Raw genomic sequence first — 15062 nt, 5'->3', positions numbered from 1 at the left:
TAAATTGAGTGTGTCTGTGTGTGTCAGTGGGTCAGTACTGAGGGAGTGCTGCACTGTCAGAGTCAGTACTGAGGGAGTGCTGCTGTGTCAGAGGGTCAGTACTGAGGGAGTACAGCTGTGTCAGAGGGTCAGTACTGAGGGAGTGCTGCACTGTCAGAGGGTCAGTACTGAGGGAGTGCTGCACTGTCAGATGGTCAGTACTGAGGGAGTGCTGCACTGTCAGAGGGTCAGTACTGAGGGAGTGCTGCACTGTCAGATGGTCAGTACTGAGGGAGTGCTTCACTGTCTGAGGGTCAGTACTGAGGGAGTGCTGCACTGTCAGAGGGTCAGTACTGAGGGAGTGCTGCTGTGTCAGAGGGTCAATACTGAGGGGGTGCTGCTGTGTCAGAGGGTCAGTACTGAGGGAGTGCTGCACTGTCTGAGGGTCAATACTGAGGGAGTGCTGCTGTGTCAGAGGGTCAGTACTGAGGGAGTGCTGCACTGTCAGAGGGTCAGTACTGAGGGAGTGCTGCTGTGTCAGAGGGTCAGTACTGTGGGAAGGCTGCACTGTCAGAGGGTCAGTACTGAGGGAGTGCTGCACTGTCAGAGGATCAGTACTGAGGGAGTGCTGCTGTGTCAGAGGGTCAGTACTGAGGGAGTGCTGCACTGTCTGAGGGTCAATACTGAGGGAGTGCTGCTGTGTCAGAGGGTCAGTACTGAGGGAGTGCTGCACTGTCAGAGGGTCAGTACTGAGGGAGTGCTGCACTGTCAGAGGGTCAGTACTGAGGGAATGCAGCTGTGTCACAGGGTCAGTACTGAGGGAGTGCTGCACTGTCAGAGGGTCAATACTGAGGGAGTGCTGCACTGTCAGAGGGTCAGTACTGAGGGAGTGCCGCACTGTCAGAGGGTCAGTACTGAGGGAGTGCCGCACTGTCAGTGGGTCAGTACTGAGGGAGTGCTGCACTGTCAGAGGGTCAGTACTGAGGGAGTGCTGCACTGTCAGAGGGTCAGTACTGAGGGAGTGCTGCACTGTCAGTGGGTCAGTACAGAGGGAGTGCTGCACTGTCAGAGGGTCAGTACTGAGGGAGTGCCGCACTGTCAGTGGGTCAGTACAGAGGGAGTGCTGCACTGTCAGAGGGTCAGTACTGAGGGAGTGCTGCACTGTCAGAGGGTCAGTACTGAGGGAGTGCTGCACTGTCAGAGGGTCAGTACTGAGGGAGTGCTGCACTGTCAGAGAATCAGTACTGAGGGAAGGCTGCACTGTCAGAGTCAGTACTGACGGAAGGCTGCATTGTAGAGCTGCCGGCTTTCGGCAGAGATGTTATACTGCGATCCCATCCTCCCTCGTGTTATAAAGAAATGCAGGAAATTGCCCCAACATTTAGCACTTGACCAATATTATCTGGTAACTATCGCCTTGGATCCCTGCTGTGCATAAATTGATTGTTTTACTGTCGTGTCAAAAGTAGCTGCACTTCATAAAGTATTCAGTTTGCTGTGAAGCTCTCTGATGCACTGAGATGATGAACGTTGGTATATAAATGCAGGTCTTTCTTTGTTTACTCCCCTGGGATCTCATATCTACACTGACTCTGCCTTGCATTTTCTTTAGGAGTGATGTGTGTGGTGTCTGGTGTGGGGAGGGAGGAGCGCTCTGGGGGCAATGCCTTTGAGGGTGAAGCTTGCCTAAATAGGAGCGGGAGAGAGCAGTTTAAAATCGCTTCTCCTCATCACCGTATACAGTCCTGGCCCAGTTTTCCTGGGCTTGCCGCTTGGTATCCATGCATGGTTTGCCCTCTGGTGGAGTTCCTGCTGTGTTACTGGAAGAAGAATCCAGGGAACATGAGTTCAAATCCTCCCGGGCAATCGGAGAATTTGAATTCAATTTTGAAAAAACCCATGGATATTACCATGGGTTTGAATAAAGATGACGGAATCAGTTTGTTTGCGTTAAGACCCAACTGGCTCACTAATGTCCTTTACGGAATAAAACCTGCCATCCTTACCCAATCTGGGACGATATACAATCCATACAACTCCACACAGACTGTCACCCATGGCCGGAATTGAACCTGGGTCCCTGGCGCCGTGAGGCAGCTGTGCTAACCACCGTGACTCCAGTCTATACACATGAATATGATTGTTTCTTAACTGTCTTCTGAAGTGGTCTTGCACATGACTTTACAAGAAGTGTTACAAAGAAGGAGGCAGCTCACTTTCTCACGGGCAATTGGGGATGGACAATAAATGCTGTTTAAGGCAACGCCCACATTCCCAGAATCCTGGTCAACCATGAGAACACTGCTGCACAGTTAACAGAACCAATGAGGGACTTGAAGTGGCACAGGCAAGGCCTCTCACCTAAGGCCTTGACCACCATCAAGGCTTCCGGCAAATAGAACACACACGAAAAGACTCAAAATCAGCTTCTAGAACACGCATAAGCAGACTCAAAATCAGCTTCTAGAACATGCATAAGCAGACTCAAAACAGCTTCTAGAACACGCATGAACAGGCCCAAAACAGCTTCTGGAACACGTACATACAGACTAAAAACAGCTTCTAGAACACTCACGAACAGACTCAAAAAACAGCTTCTCTAACACGCACGAGCAGACTAAAAAAGTTTCTAGAACACACACAGACTCAAAAACAGCTTCTAGAACACGCACGAACAGACTCAAAAAACAGCTTCTCTAACACGCACGAGCAGACTTTTTAAAAAAAAGTTTCTAGAACACACAGACTCAGAAACGGCGTCTAGAACACGCATGAGCAGACTAAAAAACAGCTTCTAGAACACGCACAAACAGACTCAAAAACAGCTTCTAGAACATGCACGAACAGACTCAAAAACAGCTTCCAGAACACACACGAGCAGACTCAAAAAACAGCTTTTAGAACATGCACGAACAGACTCAAAAACAGCTTCCAGAACATGCATGAACAGACTCGAAAACAGCTTCTAGAACACGCACGAACAGATTCAAAAACAGCTTCTTCGCCACTTTTACCAGACTCCTAAACAACCCTCTTATGGACTGGCCTCATTAACATTACACCCCTGTATGCTTCATCCGATGCCGGTGCTTACGTAGTTACATTGTGTACCTTGTGTTGCCCTATTATGTATTTTCTTTTATTCCCTTTTCTTTTCATGTACTTAATGATCTGTTGAGCTGCTCGCAGAAAAGTACTTTGCATTGCACCTCGGTACACGTGACAATAAACAAATCCAATCCAATATTTTCCTGGGGCTTTTTGGAAGGAAAGGAATTCACAATAAGAGTATGTTTCTCCCTTCAGTTAGCAGCCATATGAAGCAGTGGAAGTGGGCCGGAGGGCTGGGAATCAGAGCTCCTCTTGGCGAGCGAGCTAGGAACACCCAAGATGGGGGTGTGCGATAGCTTCGGCCTTAACACCCAAATTCCCCAGAATTCTCCCCTTGCCTGGCATTTATGTCACTGGCTATTGGACCTACCGAACATAATAGTTTATCTCATGTTCAGACTCATTTTTAAAAATTGAAGCCTGATGCTCTCACAAATAGTAAAAACCATAATACTCAGTTTTGTGCCTGGTGTGGTCCTTCAGTCTGCCTTAATTAGTCTGGTGGTATGAACTTATCCAAGGTGTTTTCAACACAGGGGAGTGCAGCTTTAAAACATTTTTATCCTTTCTTCTCCAGGCTTGTCGGCATTTGGCAGGCTCCTGTCACGGTTAAAGAGCCCTTTTAAACTTCAGCCTTTCTGCAGAAAATATTTTGAACAAATTGTTTGAGCTAGCGAGTTGTTTCCCTGAGCTTAGAATCGAATTGATGCTGTTTTTGTTTTTGCCCTGGCTTCTTTTTAAAAACATGTTTTTTCTTTGCGTGCAGTCGCTATGTGCTGGGGTTCTGGATACTGGGTGTGGTCTGTGTCATTCTTCAAGCCACAGTCATTAGAACAATCACACTGCCAGAACTGCCTGATTATTGTGACACATTTAAGAGCCTATTTCAGCCTTTTTGGAGTTTGTTCATTCTTTGGCGATCTGGGTCTCGGTCCTTTGACTCTGCTTTAGATCGGGGCTCGCTGCGTCCCTCCTCTTGCTCTGGTAGAGTCCTTTCATACCAAGCTCATCACCTCCCGTGAGACTGTCTATACTATAATGTGGACGGAACTGTTTACCCAGACCCACATTAATCTTTACAGTCCCAATCACCCTTATACTACACTTTCTTTGCCTTTCTAGCTGGTTAAGACATGCAATGAAGGAGCTCGGAAGATGGAGCGAACAGAACAGATGTTCACGATCCAGACACAACTTGACTTTGGGAAAATCAAGGTAATGTACTCTCGTCAGATTGTGCCTATATTTTGTGTGAATGTTCCCCCTCTCATGCTCACTCACTCATTATTATACTGTCATCCATTCACTTGAACTTTGATTCCTTTCAGTTCCACAATTGCTCACTCCCTGACGGTATTTATTTGGTCATTTTTGTCGTCTCTTGTTTCCGTTTTGTCTCTCCTCTAGTATGTCTCTGTTGCTCCCTCCATTTGGCGATTTGTGATAATTGTTCCTTTAAGGGCAACACAGCAGAGTATGGGTCACCTGACTTGGAGTAGCAATGGGAGCTCAGAATGGGTAATCACCCCAGGGGATGGAGTCCTCCCTTAAGCAGGAGGTATGTAGGGAGCTGGGTTACAGCTAGAAGGCTGCTGCTTTCTTATTAATACATCCTTTTTGTGTTCACAATTGATGTCTGTGAAAGTGCATTGTTACATTTGGCGAAGGTAAAATTATCATTCCACTGCCTCTGGCCCAACTCCTGTTTTAATAGAAGTCTTAAAAGTACTCACCAGAATGCCTCACTTTGGGCGAATTGACTCATTTGTGATGTCAAGATATAGCCAGGCCCAGAGTAATGTGGAATCAGAAATGATGGACAGGTTCAAGGTGCTCAGTGCATTAAAGAAACTGAAAGATGGACTGAATAAAAAAACCCTGTAAAATTAGCGGCAAAGTCAAAATTAAAAAAAAGAAACATACAAAGTAAAACAAAAACAAGACAAGGTGGCCATGCGGAGCTGGCAGCGAGAAGGGCTGTGGCTTCAAATTAAGAAAGACAGAATCTGGATGAAAGGCAAAGAGTTGCTACAGTTAAAAAAAGTTCAAAACTTAAACCAAACGGCTGGCACAAGAAAGCAGTGCTGCAGCTTTAAGAGTTAAAAAAGGAACAGCTCAGAACACTCTGTACCTGCATTGATGCGTCTGTTGCAAAATGTACCAGCAAAGGGAAACCTACTGCTCCAAACAACTCCAGCCTATGTGTGCGGCAAGCAGGATGACTAGGAAGAGGCAATGGAAGACTTCAAGGAAAAGTTAACGGAAGACCGTGGAGGGAGGGCACTGAAAGACTCCCCAATGAGAACAACACTTTGTCGGAGACTGACCTGACCAACAGTGAAGCGAAAAGGGTTTGGCTGAAGTTGAGACAAATTGAAATGAACCTTCTATTTGTGTAACATATCTGTCCAATAAGAACATGATGGATTCTGTTTGGAAGAAACGCAGAAATTAAAGACTTCAAACGAAATTCGGAACTTGACAGCAAACTTGGAAAAGAAATGAAATGAAGTTTAAAAAGGAAAAATTAATGGGACGATGTAAGTAAGCTAAACTCCATGGAAAAACAGCCAGAAAATAAATCCAGTGAAGAGTTGAATCGGGAGAATAAGGGCCAGAAGAAGGGAGGCTTGGCAATGAGAAATTTACTGAAGAGGTAAAAGCATTGAAATTGACAGTGTGAATCAGCAATTCAGATAGAGAAAGAAACTGAGATTGCGGACCAGAACAAGATTGCTGAAATGATCACACTCGTAGAAAAGCACAAGAACCAATATGATAAAATGGTCGATGCAAAAGATGCTGAATTGAAATGCTGGAACGAGAAGAAACTTTATCACACGATCTAAGTGCAGAAACAGACATTCCTTCCTTCAAGTGTGACAGACCAAGCTGGTGAAAGAACTGTCAAGACATCAGACTTTGTTGTATTGTGATGATATGTGTCTGCATGCTTTATCATGTAAGGTACTTGCCAGTATAAGGGTCAATGTACGTAGTCACATGGTGAGAGAACAGTCTAGAACTGAAGTCGGTAAACTGCAAGCCTGCATCGAGCAGCTCCATGCAGGACCATATTTGGAACTGTAGGTAAGTCTAACAGTAAAAGTGTTCACATTTAAACATAAGCCTCTATGCCTTATCAATGTGCCATCAACACTGCAACATAAAAATGCCCATATTAAGTACATAATATGGCATGGTGTCATAATATTAAACTTGGGTAGTGGATCACATTAGATCCCTGGAATTATTGTCTCTGAGACCGGACTCCTGTCGTACCAAGTAGACATGAAGGCATGGATAGTTTGTAAACATAGATCGCTTGAGGAGTAGACCGACACATCAGCCGTCAGTGCTACCATCAAGAAATATTACAGAAGTATTACAGGAAACAGAAAAAACCTCAGAAAAACTCTACCCAGAATTGTCCAACTCATCCATAAAATGTTCATTAAGAATTTAGGACTCAATAACTTAGTTATTGAAGATTGTACAAGGCAGTTAAAGGAGGAGGGATTTGGTGATTTCTGGTGTTTGTTCCTTAAAGGGCAACACAGCAGAGTATGGGTCACCTGGCTTGGGGAAGCAACGGAGACTCAGAGTGGGGAATCGCCCCAGGGGATGGATTCCTCTCTTAGGCAGGAGGCATGTAGGGAGCTAGATGCAGCCATGAGGCAAATGAAGTCTGTGAAAGTGTATCATTACCCTCCTCTTCCCTCTCGCTCACTCCTCTTCTTTCTCACTCACTCCTCTTCCCACTTGCTCCCTCTCTGTCTTTCACCCCAAGTCTTTTTTCCCATTGCCCCATCCCCATCCTATGGAGAGTTTTCGTGAATCTCTCTTGTATTCCAGGGCTTTCCTCTCATCTCCGCTTCAAGGTGGCTGCTGAAAAGTGGCGAGTTGACTGTGTTTGTGGAAGAATCCGGCATCTTTCGCAAAGTGTTTGGGAAGCAAAGTTGCTTCCTCTTCCTCTTCAATGACGTGTTGATTGTCACCCGGAAACGAAGGTATGTTGTCCTTGCTGGTCGTCCCAGAAACGCAGTACTTGTGTGGGAACCAAGAACGATTGTTGGTTATGAGGAGAGGTCAATTGTGTGTGTGCGGGGGGGGGGGGGGGGGGGGGGGGGGTTTGTTAGGGTGGGGGTTGGAGGAGGAGGGGGTTTGTTAGGGTGGGGGAGGGTTGGAAGAGGAGGGGGTTTGTTAGGGTGGGGGGGGGGTGTGGCGGTGATCGCAGCCAAACTCGATGTCGTCGCCATGCACTGTCCCACCTCACCCCCGGAAATCGCGAGATAATAATCCAGAATTGGTCTCGGCTGATGCTTCCCTCTGTAGCCCCCCAGGACTCACTGCAGGGCCTCTCCTGCCGAACAGCTGGACACCTGAAGTATTTGTGATTCCCTTGTGCCTCAGTACTGTATCAGCAGACACATTCGCCAGAAATGGCCTGGGGGGCTGGAGGCTTGGGGGCGGTGGGGGGGGGGGGGGGGGGGGGGGGGGCGGTGGTGGGGTGGGGGGGGGGGGGGCGGTGGGGGGGGGGGGGGGTGGTGGGGTGGGGGGGGGGGGCGGGGGTGGGGGGGGGGGGGACTGAGACCACTGATATCAAAATCCTGGTTAGGATATCAGAGAATGTGCATGTGGCCATCCCTTTTCCCACCAACACATCTGGCAGAGGGTGGGTGGGTCATGTGACACTATGCGCTGGGAGAGGGGTGTCAGGTGACTTTTCCCATAACCCACTGTGGGAAGATTCCATGTGTTGTCATCCCTTGTTCTGTCTGTACGGGTTCCTAGGGTTTGGCAGGGTTGAGAGTCAGATGTTGTGTGTGGTTCAGAGATGTTACCTGGGCCTGTCCTGGAGCTGATGGTTTTGTTCTTTGCTCACAGTGAGGAGAGTTACACGGTGCAGGACTACGCCAAGCTCGACCAGGTGGAGGTGGAAGCAATGGAGAATACCGAGTCACCGCACTCTCCCCCGGGGAAGGCAGTAGGTAGTGGACCCTTCCCTCGGACTGGCTCCAACACGCACCTCTTCAAAATCACCATGAAAAAGAACAGTGCCGGAGAACATGAGCAAATTGTGTTCGCCACAGACTCCGAGTGAGTGGAACCAACCATTTGCCTGGATATGAGTATTCGCATTCGTCCGGCTGACCGCACTGGCATTTCCCTAACGAGTCCCCCCCCCCCCCCAACCACCACCACGCCCACCCTCCTATCCTACAATTTCCACTTTGTTGGCCATCACCCTTAATAGAATACAGTGCCATGGGATATCCCACTCGACCACGATGGAATGAAATGTCGACAGGCTATTCAACCAGGCTGGGCATCAGAGTCAAGTTCAATGCAAATCCTTGCCACCTTCACTGTCTGCAGGTTGACCAACAAAGTTGGGCAGCACGGTAGCACAGTGGTTAGCACGGTTGCTTCACAGCTCCAGGGTCCCTGGTTCAATTCCCGGCTTGGGTCACTGTCTGTGCAGACTCTGTACATTCTCTCTGTGTCTGCGTGGGTTTCCTCCGGATGCTCCGGTTTCCTCCCACAGTCCAAAGATGTGCAGGTTAGGTGGATTGGCTGTGAAAAATTGCCCTAAGTGTCCAATAAAGCTTAGGTGGGGTTACTGGGTTACAGGGATGGGATAGGCTTAAATGGGGTGCTCTTTCCAAGGGCTGATGCAGACTCGATGGGCCAAAGGGCCTCCTTCTACACTGTATTCCTGTGAAAGTACTCTCGGCCAGGAATCCTGTGTATTTCCCTCCTCATATTCCAGGCTATTGTCATTCAGGAGAATGCTGTGCCCGGAACACCTCTGCTGAGATCCTTGGCCTGAGCTCTGGACTTCAAATTGGCCGGTTTGTGCAGCTCAGGGGGGTGCGACCGGCAGTTCCATCTCCCCAAAGATGGGGAGAGGCCGGATTCCTCTTCACCTGACCTCGCAGCACCGCCTCAGAGTGGGCAATGGTGCAGTTGCCCCCGGACAGGCGCCGGAATGTGGCGACTAGGGGCTTTTCACAGTAACTTCATTGAAGCCTACTCCTGACAATAAGCGATTTTCATTTTTCATTTCAGTTGGTAAAGGGAGGTGAATGGCGGCGGTCCCTCGGAGGCACCAACACCAGATTCTTCCTCCAATCTAACCGCGCAGTAGTGCCACCTGGACGGCGGGCAAAGGGAATGTGTCTGTGTGTTCATTAACTTGGGGGCAACGCTCCTTTGTTATTTCTTTGATTCAGCCCCCAAAAATGTATTCTACCACCTTCCCCTGCAATTCATTCCAAACATTGATCAACCTCTTGCTAAAGTTCCGTGTGGTTTTCCCAATTTATTACTGATTTATTTGCTCTTCAATGCACCTTTTCCTGAGGTCATTGGGTCAACCACATATTGTGAACAAGGCAGTCCAGGTTAACTCTGGGAATAACTGTTGTTTTTTGCTGAGATATTCTGTTTCTGACAATCTGCCCATTTTTATTTGGTCCTTTGGAGCTTCCCCACATCAGTTTTTTTTTCATTCAAATTTGCAACCTGTGCCAGTGAGATTTGAGTTCACAACCTTCATTGATTAGGCTGTTACCTGGCTACCGCTCATGCCTATCAGTTTAGTGGAGCTTGGAGTCCAAATGGCCAGAATCTGGTCATTTGGACCACGGAACATGCTTAGAGACATAGAATTTTACAGCACAGAATAAGGCCCTGTGTCGGCCAAAAGCACCTATTCCCCTTTTCCGGCACCTGGTTTTGGGCGCTTGAGCACGTCACGTGCTCGTCTAAATGCTTCTTAACTTGTGAGGGTTGCTGCCTCTACCATCCTTTCAGACAGCGAGTTCCAGATTTTCACCACCCTCAGTGTGAAAAGGTCTGAGTATATTTGGAGCCCCCCGCGTGAGGGGATACTGCAGGGTAATGTTCAGGGAGTGGGTTTAATGTTCCTGTTCTCATCCTACCTCAATCTCTTCAATGCTCTGTTTTGTAACCCTGATCGTTCAGAACTCGTTTCCTCTTTATTGGAGGAGAGACAAATGTTTGTGGAATTAACGGTCACTCAGTACATTTAAAGTTTAGATGTGACCATTCTTCAAACAAATAAATACATGTCCTCCCATTACAATTGGAAAGGGATTAAACCAAATTTTTTGCTTGTGGGAGGTTTAGAGATGGTGGAGATGTTAGTCAGACACCGCCACCTGCTGGATGTCAGAGGTGTTGCAGAAAGTGCCAGTTCTTGGTTGAGTAACCATCACTGGTGAGGTGCCAGGGGCTTTGGGCACGCCACAGTGGTGTTTATGTGTGTGTGGGGTTGGGGTGGTGGTTTGCTAACAATGCCGGGGGTTGCAAAGCAGAGGCGATTGGGGGAGATTGGGCGGAAGTGCATTGCACCCTCCCTGGTGCCATCAGGTTATGGGGTAATGTGAGTACTGATGATATTTTTCTTCACGGCAGGAGTGATCAAGCACGATGGATCAATGCCCTCCAGAAGGACCATGACGATTTAGTCAACAAGGAAGGTATGGACACCAGTGCTTCTACGCGGCAGAAACTTGAAGCTACCGCTTCACGCGCGCAGCCAGACTCCACCTGGGGCCTCGTCAGGCAGAAAAAACACAATCCCGCTCCCCAAACTCTCTAATTCCCTTTTGCATGCTGCCTTGTTCCATCGCTAGTTTCCTTGAGATGCTATGCAGGAAAAATGGAGGTTATTCTGCTTGGAGGGGGATTCAGTACAAAGCAAATGAATCGTTGGCAGATTGTTGCTGTTAATTGAGAGATGAAAGTTCGGTGGAACACCAAGAGGACTCCATGCCTCTCTTTGAATAAGGGTCATTAGATCCACCATTAAGACTTTGATTTAATGTCTCAGTTGAAGTTACAACTCTCGGAGAGCGATGCTCACCCAGTATCAGTGTGGTTAGGACATGGAGTAGGGCTTTGTACCGCCTACATGGGGTCAAGGGTCGCAACCTGACTTGAAATTGTCAAGTGGGTGCCCCCTGTCAGCTAATAACCGAACAGCAGCTATACATGTTGCAGCCCCAGATGTTGCTAACGATATGTGTGAAGTTCTTTCAGGATGGTAGTTTGTGGAAATTGGGGGAATTGTTGGGGGTCGAGGTTTCAGCTGGAATTCACACCACCTGCAGGGCGCAAATGATGGGCCAATGTAATTCTGCAGCATCCATTGTCCCTGTGCTGCCCGTTGGGCCTCAGGCCTGGAGATATGTTTTGTGGGCCGGAAAAGCTGTGGGGTTGGCCGGCTCCCTGAGTAGGGACAGAGAAAGCAGATCGATAGCTGGGTCCATTCCACTCTCCCAGCTGGTGGAGTGGCAGCACCAAGGGATTTGAATGCTTGCACACCTTGAAGAAGAGCAACTTAATACGGGCGTGAAGCTATAATGCAGGTTTGGAATGATCCCCGACGGATTGGCTTCCAGGTTCTTGCTAAACTTAGAGGCTCCTGTTCTGCAAACAACTTAAAAAAGAAACTCATCCTCTTGTCCCACTGTCAATATTTACATCGATAACCGCTCCTGTGAAGGAGGTTTTACTGTATTAAAGGTATTTTAATTCATGCCAGTTTTTGACGTAGGGAATGACTGTGATTCTTTCCTTTCCCCTAGGTCTCCCACAGCTGGAGATTATCAAAGCATATCTGTCCAAGCAGCCAGATGAGTTGTCACTCCAGCAGACAGATGTTGTAGTCGTCCTCCAGAAGGTTGATGGTAGGTCTGAGGCGGCAAAGTCAGCCCCAGAGTAAATTGTCTCTGGCGCGAGTCTCCAGTTTAGGTCCCCAGAGCTATGCGAAGTTGGATGAGCCGAGCAAGGAAGACACCGAGAGGGTCTTGCACTGCAGACAGTGATCTATGTGACTCTGTTGGGAAGCGTATGCTTGCAGCCATTGTTAAAGGATAGGGTTGGGCCAGCTGTGATTCCTCTTTGAACTTTCATTGGCGATGGCTGCTGATACATGTGGAGCCCCAACCCCTCCCTGTTGTAGCTTTCAGAGAGGGTGGGCCAGTATGAATAGAATTAAGAGAATCATACAGCACAGGGGAAGGCCATTAAACTGTCTTCCAGCTCCACGAAAACACTATCAAATTAATTCCATTTCTCTGGTCTTTAAGATGTTGTCATTTTCAAATATTTCCCCAGTTCCCTTCTAAAATCTCTAAAAGAGGATTCTACTTCCAGTGGAACAGCTAACACCCTGTGTGTGCGTTATTTTGAAGAAATTGTTCCTTGCTTTTTGCTATTTTGAGTTTATTCCCTCTGAGTCCAGCTTGTAGAGTAAATGATGTTTAATAAACAGAGTGGTTATTGACACCACTCAGTGAGCTGGAGGTAGGGCCTGAGGCTTTTCATTTACAGGCATCTCTGAACCTGTGACTGAAACTAAAGCAAAGTCGCCCAATTTTAAATCTTGTTTATATCTCCAGCAAATCACAGTGAGTGCAGGATAATTACATATAAATGATGATCTTAAAATCAATCCCAATCACATCTGGCAGTGCGGTCTCCCAGCGAGATTGGGTAATTACCCTGTCAATCACCTCCATTCTGACTTATGGGCTAATTCTGCGCGATCAATATATTTTTCATCCAAGTATTTTTTCTATTAACTTTCTCTCTGTAGAGCGTTCACCAGTCCCAGGTGGGGGGGCAGCTCCACTGATGCCATCTGTCCACTGGTACCTTGGCCAATGGTCCTACCTTCATGCGCAGTGTCGTTTCAGCATTGTGACTGCGGTGGTTAACACAACCCATTCCCGCCCACAGATCTCCGGTGACCATGCACTGTGGGCTTTGCTGAAGTGATTCAATTGGTTTGATCACTCCAGGGGCTAAGATTGGGAGGAGGCTAGAAAGTGGGCATGAGCAAGTGTCGGGCGAGAGCTGGACTGCTCTGTTTCTATGATGCCTCTGTGGCCAAATAGCCTGTGTGAGGTTGAGGTTACTCAGACAGAGTATTGAAGTTTCTGACGCCCGCACTGATATGAATAAATTAGCTGGTTGGCACTTGGGGACAAAATTCTATCCCCTCGTTACCAGCCTCCTGCACCGCCCACCATACCAATGGTCCCATCTGTAGGAGTTTTCACTGCCTGCCTTTGACAACATATCTCCTTCATCCCGATAGGTTGGTACAGGGGAGAGCGGATCCGTGATTGGGAGAGAGGCTGGTTTCCAGAGTCGTGTGCCAGGGAGATAACCAATCGCATTGCGGTACAAAGAAATGTCCAGCGAATGGAGAGGCTACGGATCGAAACTGATGTCTAGTTTTTGCATCAGGACCAACGTTCCATCTGCCAATCCCAGGGCCCTGGCATGATGGAATCTGGATTTTAACAAACTACTGGTTACTGACTTGGCATCCAGCTTTGGCCACTAGAGGATGCAATTGTAGCTGAATGACTCATTGAAATGATCAATGTGCATTTTCGAGAATGTTAGTAAGGGATATTTTTAAAAATGGAAAATGACTGCGATCACAATTGATTAGTATCACTGTCATTAGTCTCTTTGCTGGTGATCGCCCTCTGTGTGTGTGTGTGTGTGTGTGTGTGTGTGTGTGTGTGTGCGGGATGTTTTATATTTTTAAACTCCATATCCATGCAACGGGGGATGAAGGTACAGGGGAAATGCACTGTTACTGACCTTCCCGTGTATGAATTTAACTCTCTATTTGGAGTGAGATTCCAGCCTTGTGCAAGTAGATTCAGTAGCAGCATCCAGCATGGGCGGTTTGAAAACCTTTTTGTACAGTTTGCTGTAGATTGCTGCCCAAGTTGGAATGATTGTGGAGATCCAGTTCCAGCAAACCAAAACATTGATTGTTCACCCCAGTTAAGCAGAGGTCCTGATCTACGTTGAACGTTGAAGGGTAAAATTTGAGCTGTGATTGTTCCCTGTGCACGTTTTCTGTAATGAGAGGAAGTGTGAGCAGGTGTGGCTGTGTGTGTGAGAGAGGGAGATTGTGCAACAGCGAGATTACCACTTTAGCTCAACTCGCGAAGGAATGATTGACCGATTGTATGGACACTCACAAAGATTCTTGATCAAATCTCTCTCTTCACAATAGCGCACAACATCCCATCTTCAGAGTGCTCGGCTTCCATCATAGGTGGTTGGATTTGGGAGGGAAGGTGAGAATTGTAACCTCCAAAACCGCACAGGGAAGCCCCAAACCCTCATGTTCGCTATTCACACCAGCCTGGTGCTCATTATCAGTGAGTGCTCACTCAGCACCAAGGAGGCAGTGCACTGAGTGGAGCTTTGAGACCGAGTGAATCAGTAAATGATGGAGCACAGGCCAATATTGTCAAGTCTGGAGGGCTCGGGCAGCACGGTGGCCTAGTGGTTAGCACAACCGCCTCACGGCGCTGAGGTCCCAGGTTCGATCCCGGCTCTGGATCACTGTCCGTGTGGAGTTTGCACATTCCCCCCGTGTCTGCGTGGGTTTCGCCCCCACAACCCAAAAATGTGCAGAGTAGGTGGATTGGCCACGCTAAATTGCCCCTTAATTGGAAAAAATAATTGGGTAATCTAAATTTTAAAAAAAAGTCTGGAGGGCTCACACTAGGAGATGGGATAGGCACTCCCCCACACTCTCACAATCAGGAAATCAATGGACTCTTCCTTACCAATTGGATCATTCTTGACTGTTGGGCAAAAAGCACTCCCCCCTCCTAACTCTTCCCCAATTGAGATCCAATAATTTTGTGACCAATAAATATTGCTTTCTTTACCTGGGTTTTGCTTATCGCAGTGTCCTTGAGATTAGTCTTTAACTCTTGGAAATAGTGTCCTGTGTGGCTTGACTTGGTATTTCACTGTATCCAGTGCCCTGTGTGACTTGACCCGCTGTTGCACTGTATCCAGTGCCCTGTGTGGCGTGTCCTGCTGTTGCACTGTATCCAGTGCCCTGTGTGGCTTGACCTGCTGTTCAATTGTATCCAGTGCCCTGTGTGGCTTGA

The 15062-nt window shown here is 47.8% G+C and overlaps 1 protein-coding gene across 1 annotated transcript in view; it reads left to right on the top strand.

Moving 5' to 3' along the window:
• Positions 1 to 14501, top strand: part of arhgef16 (Rho guanine nucleotide exchange factor (GEF) 16) — a 70373-nt gene extending 55872 nt beyond the window's left edge. Inside the window, exons 10-15 of the mRNA XM_038773341.1 lie at positions 4213 to 4305; positions 6946 to 7100; positions 7978 to 8190; positions 10534 to 10598; positions 11709 to 11810; positions 13226 to 14501. Of these exons, the coding sequence (XP_038629269.1) occupies positions 4213 to 4305; positions 6946 to 7100; positions 7978 to 8190; positions 10534 to 10598; positions 11709 to 11810; positions 13226 to 13365 (768 nt within the window). The 3' untranslated portion in view covers positions 13366 to 14501. The remainder of the gene's footprint in view (positions 1 to 4212; positions 4306 to 6945; positions 7101 to 7977; positions 8191 to 10533; positions 10599 to 11708; positions 11811 to 13225) is intronic.
• The last annotated feature ends 561 nt before the right edge of the window (positions 14502 to 15062 follow it).

The sequence above is a fragment of the Scyliorhinus canicula genome, chromosome 16 (assembly GCF_902713615.1).
Source record: "Scyliorhinus canicula chromosome 16, sScyCan1.1, whole genome shotgun sequence".
NCBI classification, from domain to species: domain Eukaryota; kingdom Metazoa; phylum Chordata; class Chondrichthyes; order Carcharhiniformes; family Scyliorhinidae; genus Scyliorhinus; species Scyliorhinus canicula.
Note: the sequence above shows the minus strand (reverse complement) of the source record. Positions and strands in the feature narration are given on the sequence as shown.